This window comes from Plecotus auritus (assembly GCF_963455305.1).
Source record: "Plecotus auritus genome assembly, chromosome: 13".
Lineage (NCBI taxonomy): Eukaryota > Metazoa > Chordata > Mammalia > Chiroptera > Vespertilionidae > Plecotus > Plecotus auritus.
In genome coordinates this window covers 5,768,669-5,777,682 of record NC_137779.1, presented here as the reverse complement: position 1 = coordinate 5,777,682, position 9,014 = coordinate 5,768,669, and the positions used below count along the sequence as shown (strand labels likewise).

Sequence of the window (9,014 nt, the reverse complement as noted above, 5' to 3'; positions counted from 1 at the left end):
AGTCTGGCTGTCACTTGTGCCCAGCTTCTTGGGCAGCGATGGTGTCCAGAGGAGGATGCTAAGGGCCAAATGCATGGCCTCAGGGGGCAGTCCCCCTCTTTACCCCCCCCCCTCCCCTGGGGCTCTGCCCCACAATTGGGAGTGAGACGGATGACACAGGCGGTGGCAGTGGCGCCCCACCTTCGCACCTTCACAACCTGTGGGGGAAGGAAATGTCCGTCCCAGCAACCCCGCTCCCCAGGCCTAGCTAGTAAGCATCAGAGCACAAGACCCTTTGCCTCTTTTTGGGGTTCGCAGGCTATTCAGCGGGAGACTCGGTAAGATTTCAGATGCTAAGTGTCACGAATAAATAAACCACGGGGTGGAGAGTTTGCGGGAGAAACAATGGCCTCGGGCCGGGCGGGGCTCTGCGTGAGACCCGTGTGAAGAGGAGCAACCCCGCCGGGGGCAATGGCTGGATGCGCGAGGGCCGATCTGCGCGGTGCGGGGGAGGGGGGAGGGGGGGTGGGGACGCAGGAGGATCGCTGCCCGCGCGGCCGGGCAAAGGCGGCCCAGGTTGGCGGGCGCGCCGCAGGGGTCCGGTAGGGCTTTCCAGGCCGCAGAATTGGATGTCAGGACAGCCGGCGGCGGTAGATTTAAGGAGGAGGACGGACCTCGGGACGTCACAGAGGTGGGGAGCGGTTTCACCGCCCGGGAGGGGCCGAGCGCGGGCGGAGCACGGGGGCCCCGCCTCGAGGGCGGGACACTGACCCGCGGCGCGTCCCCGCAGCCGGAACCCAGGCCGCGGAGGGTGGAGGAGCAGACCCGTCCCGTCTCCGTCTCATGGCCGCCGCCGCGATGCTCGCCCGGGCCTGCGGGCCCATCCACGGGGGTGAGTGCTCCTGGCCCGCGGCCGGCGCTGCTGGGCTGGCGGGTCCCCGCGGCGGGCGGCCGTGACCTTTGCCCCAGTTCGGTGGCCCCGGCGCCTGCGCGGCCCGGGCTCCTCCGACCTGCGCTCCGCCGACCCCCAACCCCGCCCGGCGCTCGGGCCGCACCTGCGCCCCCTGCCCTCCGTTTCTCCCAGCGGGGACTCAGGGTGCTCCCCGCCGCGGAGCCAGGCCTGGGATGACGCCCACACTGCACCTGTGACCTTGGGCAAGCCCGCCGCCTGCCTCGGCCCCTGGGTGCCATGACCGCCGCAGGGGATTGCTGTCCTCGTAGGGTTGTAAGGACTAAACCACAGGCGTGTGCAGCAGCCCAGGCCTGCCTGTAACATGTGCTCAGTGGATGTTCCCTCTCCCCATCTTATCCTTGCAGCCCAGCTGGGCTGCGGGGACACCCAGGGCCGGGCTTCCTGGCCCCGGGCCAGACCCAGTCACCCCGAGTAATAACAATAAAGAGAGTGCCCGCTGGGGGCTGTCTGCCAGGCCTTAGCTACAGTAAGTATCTTCCTTTTTTTTCCCCTAAATGTTTCCAACTACATTATCTCTTTATTTTGTTTTTATTTTTTTGTTAATCCTCACCCAAGGATATTTTTCCATTGATTTTTAGTGAGAGGGGAAGGGAGAGGGAGAGACAGAGAGAGAAACATCATTGTGACAGAGACATATTGGTTCGTTGCCTCCCACACTCACCCACCCTATCCAGAATCAAACCTGGGACCCTTCAGTCCGAGGCCGACACTCTGTCCACTGAGCCAAACCAGCTAGGGCCAGTTAGTATCTTCTTAAATCTCTCTCTCTCTCTCTCTCTCTACTATATATATACATACATATATATATATATATATATATATATATATATATACACACACACACACACACACACACATATATATACACACACACATACATATATGTTTTTATTGATTTCAGAAAGGAAGGGAGAGAGAGAGAGAAACATCAATGATGAAAAAATCATCGATCTGTTGCCTCCTGCACGCCCCACACTGGGGATAGAGCCTGCAACCCAGGCATGTGCCCTGACTGGGAATCAAACCGTGACCTCCTAGTTCATAGGTCGATGCTCAACCACTGAGCCAGCGGGGCAGTATCTTCTTAATTAATCCTCCTATCCCCAGATACTCAATACTGTTGTCCTCCACATTGAGTATTAGCTGAGGCTCAGTGAAGTTAAGATCCTCAGAGCTGTGCTCTTATTGTTGGCATTATTATTATTATTATTGGCATTATACTGAGGATTGGGTAGGATAGTCTATGCAGAGTGTTTAGAAAGCATTGAGGTCACAGTTCAATTCCCAGTGTGGGGCGTGCAAGAGGCAGCCGATCAATGATTCTCTCATCATTGATGCTTCTCTCTCTCCCTCTCCCTTCCTCTCTGAAATCAATAAAAATATACTTAAAAAAAAAAAGCATTATAAGCAGTTATTTGGGGTCCTCATAGCAGCACTTTGACATTTTGGGCGGATACTTCCTTGTTGTGGGACTGGCCTGTGCACTGTGGGATGTTTAGCAGCATCCTTGGCCTCTCCTCACTCCATACCAATGCCATTTCCCCCTTCAGCCATGACAACCACAAATACCTGCAGACAATTCGCATGTCCCTCGGGGCAGCACCATTCCCAGGGGAGGCCGCTGAGTGTCCGCTATTGTCATTAACCAAGACCTCTTGCATCCCCTCCCACTACCCACTCTTCTTGCGGGCAGCTCTCCGTCGTCAGTTACATACCGTCTACCAGTCTGTGGACCTGCCCGAGACACACCAGATGCTGCGCCAGACATGCCGGGACTTTGCTGAGAAGGAGCTGTTTCCCATCGCGGCCGAGATAGACAAGGAACACTGCTTCCCAGCGGCTCAGGTAGGCGCCACCCTCAGCAGCCCAGGGTGGAGTCTGCCTTCGGCTCTGGGTGAATGGTGACAGTGACAGCCAATGACACGGAGACTCTAGTCAGGGAACTCTAAGGCAGGTCTTGGGACCTAGAAAATGCTCTGGAAGTTCCCCATGTTCAGCATGAGGCCTGGCGCCGGGATTTAACTGTTGGAATAACAGTAATAGTGGTGGATGCTTACCGTGTACCAGGCATGGTATTAGTAATAATACTCCAAACGAGCTTCCTTGCCACAGGCTAGGCACTGTTCCAGTGCTTGGGAAGTATCAGCTCATCTGTTTCTCACAACAGTCCTGTGTACTGTTGTCATACAGCTGATGAAACTGAGGTTGGTGAGGGGTTAAAGCGTGCCTGTTTCCCTCGCCTGTGACATGAGGTTGACTCAGCATCGTTCTCGGAGAGAGACTGCAATGAGAGAACACACACAAAGCACTTAAGTGGAGTTGGGCATATTTCTGGGCCGGCACTTGATAATTCACCGTCACGAGCACCGTTACTCCAAATGAAAACTCCCTGGCTCTTACCGTTCATTCATGCATCCTCTCGCTGCCACCAGGAATGGAGCAGTGAGCGCACACAGTCTGCCCTTGTGGTCAGGGAGAAAGACCTTGATCAAAACGAGCACAGGGCAGGTGACATTCCCGCTGCATAAGCATCGGGGAGAGGCACAGGTGTGGCGAGAGCGGGGTGACAGCCCCAGGAGCTGAGAACCAGGGGGGAGGAGACAATACCTAGTGGAGAGAGGTCATTTCTCACCGGGAGCAGCATGTGCAAAGGCCCTGTGGTGGGGAGGGGTGTGTGTGGTATGCTTAAGGGACTGGAAGAAGGTCACTGTGGTACTTTGCTGCCATGCTTCTCACCTTGGAGGCTCCCGGAAGCTTCTGCGCCTCCGCCTGCTCAGTGGTTGTGGCTGCAGACAGAGGTGAGCCAGTGCGAGTGTGGGCCGGGACGGCTTGAGTGAGGTGTGCTGAGGGCGGGTGCTGGCTCCCAGCCGCCATTTCCGTGACTCCTTCTCTGAGACCAGGTGAAGAAGATGGGCGGGCTCGGGCTCCTGGCCATGGATGTGCCGGAGGAGCTGGGTGGCGCGGGCCTCGATTACCTGGCCTATGCTATCGCCATGGAGGAGATCAGCCGGGGCTGTGCCTCCACCGGAGTCATCATGAGCGTCAACAACGTGAGTCCCCGTCCTGCACCTCAGGGACCCAGGTGGCGGGGGCTCCCCTGGGCAGGCACTCGCACGTGTCCGGCTCCTGGCCTGCTCTGGACTTGGTCCTTCGGGCTCTGGAGAGAACAGGCCTCGTGGCGGGTCCGGCTGGGCAGGTGCCTGGGCCCGAGGCCTCCGACCGCGCCCCTCTGCCCCCACAGTCCCTCTACTTGGGGCCCATCATGAAGTTTGGCTCCAAGGAGCAGAAGCAGAAGTGGGTCACGCCTTTCACCAGCGGCGACAAAATTGGCTGCTTTGCCCTCAGCGAGCCAGGTACCACAGTGGGGTGCTGCCTCCCGTCCCCTCGCCTCAGTCCCCTCGCCTCAGCGTCCCCTCGCCTCAGCGTCCCCTCGCCTCAGCGTCCCCTCGCCTCAGTGACCCCTCGCCTCAGTGACCCCTCGCCTCAGTGACCCCTCGCCTCAGTGTCCCCTCGCCTCAGCGTCCCCTCGCCTCAGCATCGGGTGACAGACTGGAGCCGGCTGCCCTGGGGGGAGGCGGGAGCTGGGGCCTGTGCTGACTGGGAGGTCACCTCTGCTGAGCTGGGAGGGACGCTTGCTCTGGGGTCCCCTCACCTAAAGCTGCTACACACCCCGCTTCCTCTCCCCCTCCCCCTCCCCCTGCACTGAATGCTGTGAAGCTGGCGAGGTCTCGGAGCTTCCTCTCAGGGCCCAGACCCGGACTCTCTGGAGCCTGGGGTTGAGGTTGGGCTCCTGCCCAGTTGGCAGCAGTGCCTGTGGGTGGCGTGGTGGAGGTGGCCTGGACTTGGAGCCTGTGTGCCCGCAGGGAATGGCAGCGACGCGGGAGCCGCAGCCACCTCCGCCCGGGCAGAGGGTGACTCCTGGGTCCTGAACGGCACCAAAGCCTGGATCACCAACTGCTGGGACGCCTCGGCCACTGTGGTCTTTGCCAGCACCGACAGATCCCTGCACCACAAGGTGGGGACCGGGAGACCACTGAGACCTCGGCAGTCATTTCACAGTTTCTAATAAATCTCAGAGCTTTCTGCTCTGGGCCCCGTGGAGCTTTCCCTTCTCCCCTGCCTGCCATTGGCCAGGGGCTGGCTCTGCACCTTCCCCAGAGGGGCCAGCAGAGGGCGTCAGGGCCCGAGGTCCTGAGGGAAGGGACCGGGCAGGGGGAAGGGGCGGTTGTATGGTGCTGATAGAGAGCGTGGCCTAGGGCAGCCTCTGGGAAAGTCACCGGCTGGGTTTTCTGCTCTTACAGGGCATCAGTGCCTTCCTGGTTCCCATGCCAACGCCCGGGCTCTCGTTGGGGAAGAAGGAAGACAAGCTGGGCATCCGGGCCTCATCCACGGCCAACCTCATCTTTGAGGACTGTCGCATCCCCAAGGACAACCTGCTGGGGGAGCTGGGGATGGGCTTCAAAATAGCCATGGTGAGCCGGGCAGGGGGGCGAGCCGGGCAGGGGGGTGAGCCTGGCAAGGGGGAGGGTGAGCCCAGCAGTGGGGGGCGCCCTGGGTCGAGGCCCTGGCACCCACCTGGCCAGCTACTGACTGGGGCGGTCCCCACAGCAAACCCTGGACATGGGCCGCATTGGCATCGCCTCCCAGGCACTGGGCATCGCCCAGGCCGCCCTTGACTGCGCCGTGAACTATGCCGAGAATCGCAAGGCCTTTGGGGCGCCCATCACCAAGCTCCAGGGCATCCAGGTAACAGGCGGAGACTCCAGGAGCCTGGCCTGGACCCTGGGAGGGAACTGGGGCGGACGAGGAGCATTACCTGTTCCCATGCTCCCCTCCTCCCTGCTGTCCCCCGTGGGAGGGAGGGGAGGGAGGGGGAGGGTGGGCAGGTGCTGACTGGCGGGCGGGCCTGGTCGCTGTAGTTCAAGTTGGCGGACATGGCCCTGGCCTTGGAGAGTGCCCGGCTGCTGACCTGGCGCGCTGCCATGCTGAAGGACAACAAGAAGCCTTTCACCAAGGTGCCCTGGGAAGCGGTCTCCCCGGGCGTCGGCCCTTCGGTGGCCGGGGGACGAGGGGAAGCCTGGGTGGGTTCCAATTCCTGCTGCTCCACGGGGGGCTCCCAGGCTTGGCCCTCTGAGGGCCAGGTGCTGGGCACAGGTGACGTTTCTGACCCACCGTCCCTGGGTTAGGAGGCAGCCATGGCCAAGCTGGCTGCGTCGGAGGCCGCGACTGCCATCAGCCACCAGGTGAGTGTTGCGGGCGGGCGAGGCCGGGTCGAGTAGCAGAGTCCCCGGCCGTCCTTTTGCGTGGCTGGTCCTGCCCCTGTCCGCCCCACTGGACGCGTCGTCCCCCCCTGAGCCCTGCCTTCCACCATAGGCCATTCAGATCCTGGGTGGCATGGGCTACGTGACAGAGATGCCGGCCGAGCGGCACTACCGCGACGCCCGCATCACCGAGATCTACGAAGGCACCAGTGAGATCCAGAGGCTGGTCATCGCGGGCCACCTGCTCAAGAGCTACCGGAGCTGAGCCCCGGAGGCCGGCCACCCCCCAGCCCGCGGGCTGCGGACTGACTGTGCGAAGGAGTGGGAGCCACGTGGCCCTAACCCCGACTCCAGACACGGGCGCACAGGCAGGGGCCAGGCCACCGTGCCCCCGCCCTCCCGGTGTGGCCCCCACCAACGTGCCGGGAGCCTTCTAGAAGGCGAGGCGAGGGGCTGTGACCTGTGTGTGGACTCCGCCCGCTCTTCCCTGGCTTCACTCCCCTCCCGACGGTGCCTTATTCTTCATCCAGGGGTGGGCCTCCCGAAGGCATGGTGCTCAGCAGGAGGCCAGGAGGGCCTGTGTCGGCAGTGTCTGCTCTTCCCCTGAGGTCAGGGGTCAGGAGGAGGGGGTGGGGCTGGAGTAACTTCAAAGCAGCTGGAGCCCTGCTCGGCGCTGCCTGGGGCGGCTGGGACCTGTGCTCCAGGGTAAGAGGAGGCAGGTGGGTGGCTGATGCGGCCTCGGGACAGTGTGGGACTGACAGCAATAAAGTGGACCCTCCGAGCTGAGTCCTTGCCTGTGAGCTGCGGGAGGCCGCCACTCCTTCCCACGGCTTTCTGACCAGCGCGTCCACCTGTCGCGGGCGGCCTGGCCGCCCAGGAGGGCTCCAGTGAGGCCGGTGACGCAGGCCGGGCAGGAGGAGCCGCTCCGGGCCCCTGAGTGTCAGGAGAGTGGAAGGAAGGTGCCAGATGGGCCAGGAGGGGGCTGGGGAAGCAGCAGAGCTGTAGAGGGCCCCGTGTGAGTGCTGGGAGGGGGTGGGGGAGGTCTTGGCCGGGACCAGGCTTTGGGCCAAGGTGCCTGGGGCTGGAGCCCACGTGCAGTCGCTGTGGCCGTGACGTGAGTGGAGAGAAAACGAGAAGGAAAACAATCATGTTCCCAAGGCAGGAAGGGCAGGCAGCCCACCTGGCGTTGCTGTGAGGCCTGGAGGGGCACAATGGGGAGATGACCCATTTGGAGCCACCACCAAATAGGTGCCGGACGTACCGGCCATCGCCACGGGTGGACTCCTGTGCCAGGCGGGTGCTGCCTCCCCTCACCCACACCAAGAAGGCAGCCTCCAGCCTCCACTCGCCCTCTCCGGGGCCCACGTGGCAAGGCTGGCCTTGACCTTGGCCAGATAGAGACGCCGGCGGGCAGTGCCCCTGCCCCTGAGCAAAGGCTCCCTCGGCCCACTCGCTGCGCCAGCACCGGCCTTGGTGCCCTGGAGCCGGGCGGGTGTGGAGGGCAGAGAGGAGCTCCTCGTGGAATCAGGACCTGATTTCCACCATCTGAGGGCAAACAAGGGCGGGGAGGCGGGGCGGGGCGGGACGGCGGGCGGGGGGGTGCGGGGGCGCACAGGTGAGGCCCTCCTGATAATGACACCCGTAATCGGATCAGCGGCCACCAGCTCCCAGGTCAGGCAGCGCCAGGGCAGGGCCGGCTGGGTGGGCTGTGCCGCTCCAGCTCCAGCTCCAGGTAAGCCGACACCCTCTATGGGGCTCCTGGGCCCGCCCCGCCCTGGCTGGTGACAGCTGAGGGTGTGGGGAGCCGGGTGGGTTCAGAGCTTCTCTCAGGAGCGCAGGTGTGACCACCTCACCTGGGAGTCCCTGACCCCCACGAGCCGCGGGAGGGTGTCAGGTGGCTCCACCCCTGGCCCAGCGGAGGGCAAGGAACAAGGTGGGGGTGGGGGTTCTTGGGGCCACTCTTCCAATGGTGCGAGGGGGCTCCTTTCTGAAGAGCCAACATTGACGACAGTCAGTGCAGGTTCAGGTTGGGTTTTACTGTGTTTAAATGGAGGTGTGACCGACTTCAGGGCTCAGAGGGGAACGGGGAGCCGAACTGAGCTTCAGTCCCAGCGGCGGCTGCTGGCACCCAGCTCTCCTGCGGGGCCCCGGCCCCTCCTGGCTGGGCATTCAGGCCGAGGCCTCCGCCCACCTGGGTCCTACCTGCTGGAAAGCACCTGGGCCTCACAGGGCCAAGGCAGCCAGCGGGCCACCCTGTCCCCAGGGCTGGGCGCAGAGGAGGCTGCCCAGGCCCAGGATCGGTCGTCCCCGCGGGGCCTTGCTCCTTGCTCTGCTGGGAAGTGCCCACACCCAGGCCACACTGTCCATTGTGTCACAGCTGAAGGGCGCCCGGCTCTGAGCCAAGGTCCTGAGCACCCAAGGGCTTCAAGGAGCTCTCGTGGGTCGGAGATCTTCCCGGGAGGGGAGGCCAGGCCCAGACCCTCGGCTTTGAGAGGGAGCAGGCCTGTCAGTTACAGAACCCCCAGCTTAGAACTCTGCCCCCGAGTCCATTTGAACGTGAACGCCTGAGTAGGTGGCAGACATGATGTCCCCTTGTGCCCAGTTGTCCCTCCGAAGAGCAAGGACAGCCACCGAAGGAGGCGGGTGGGGCGGTGAGCACAGTACAGGGCACAGTGATGGGCTGTGGCGTGCTCACGGAGACCTATGTGGTTCATTAACCAGTGTCACCTCAGTGCACTCAGGTCTAACAAAGGTGCTGCGTTGAAATGAACAAATTCCAAGTAAGTGGGCACATTGGCTTC

The 9,014-nt window shown here is 62.5% G+C and overlaps 1 protein-coding gene across 2 annotated transcripts; it reads left to right on the top strand.

Moving 5' to 3' along the window:
* Window positions 1-506: 506 nt before the first annotated feature.
* ACADS (acyl-CoA dehydrogenase short chain) lies at window positions 507-7,036 on the top strand. Of its 2 annotated transcripts, XM_080650206.1 has the most exons (11): window positions 507-670; window positions 770-871; window positions 2,646-2,797; window positions 3,853-4,002; window positions 4,194-4,305; window positions 4,816-4,967; window positions 5,254-5,424; window positions 5,561-5,698; window positions 5,872-5,967; window positions 6,139-6,195; window positions 6,326-7,036. In XM_080650206.1, the coding sequence occupies exons 2-11, from the start codon at window positions 823-825 to the stop codon at window positions 6,476-6,478; spliced, it is 1,230 nt and encodes a 409-aa protein (XP_080506332.1). In that variant the 5' UTR covers window positions 507-670; window positions 770-822; the 3' UTR covers window positions 6,479-7,036. The 2 variants fall into 2 exon arrangements, with proteins under 2 accessions (XP_080506332.1, XP_080506331.1); XM_080650205.1 differs by lacking the exon at window positions 507-670 and having other exon boundaries at window positions 704-871.
* The last annotated feature ends 1,978 nt before the right edge of the window (window positions 7,037-9,014 follow it).

Excerpts from the sequence above, each read along its gene's own strand:
- ACADS (XM_080650206.1), top strand. The coding sequence starts at position 823 with ATGGCCGCCGCCGCGATGCTCGCCCGGGCCTGCGGGCCCATCCACGGG. Across the intron at positions 872-2,645 it reads CTGCGGGCCCATCCACGGGG|CTCTCCGTCGTCAGTTACAT; the intron begins GTGAGTGCTCCT and ends TCTTGCGGGCAG. Across the intron at positions 5,425-5,560 it reads TGGGCTTCAAAATAGCCATG|CAAACCCTGGACATGGGCCG; the intron begins GTGAGCCGGGCA and ends CGGTCCCCACAG.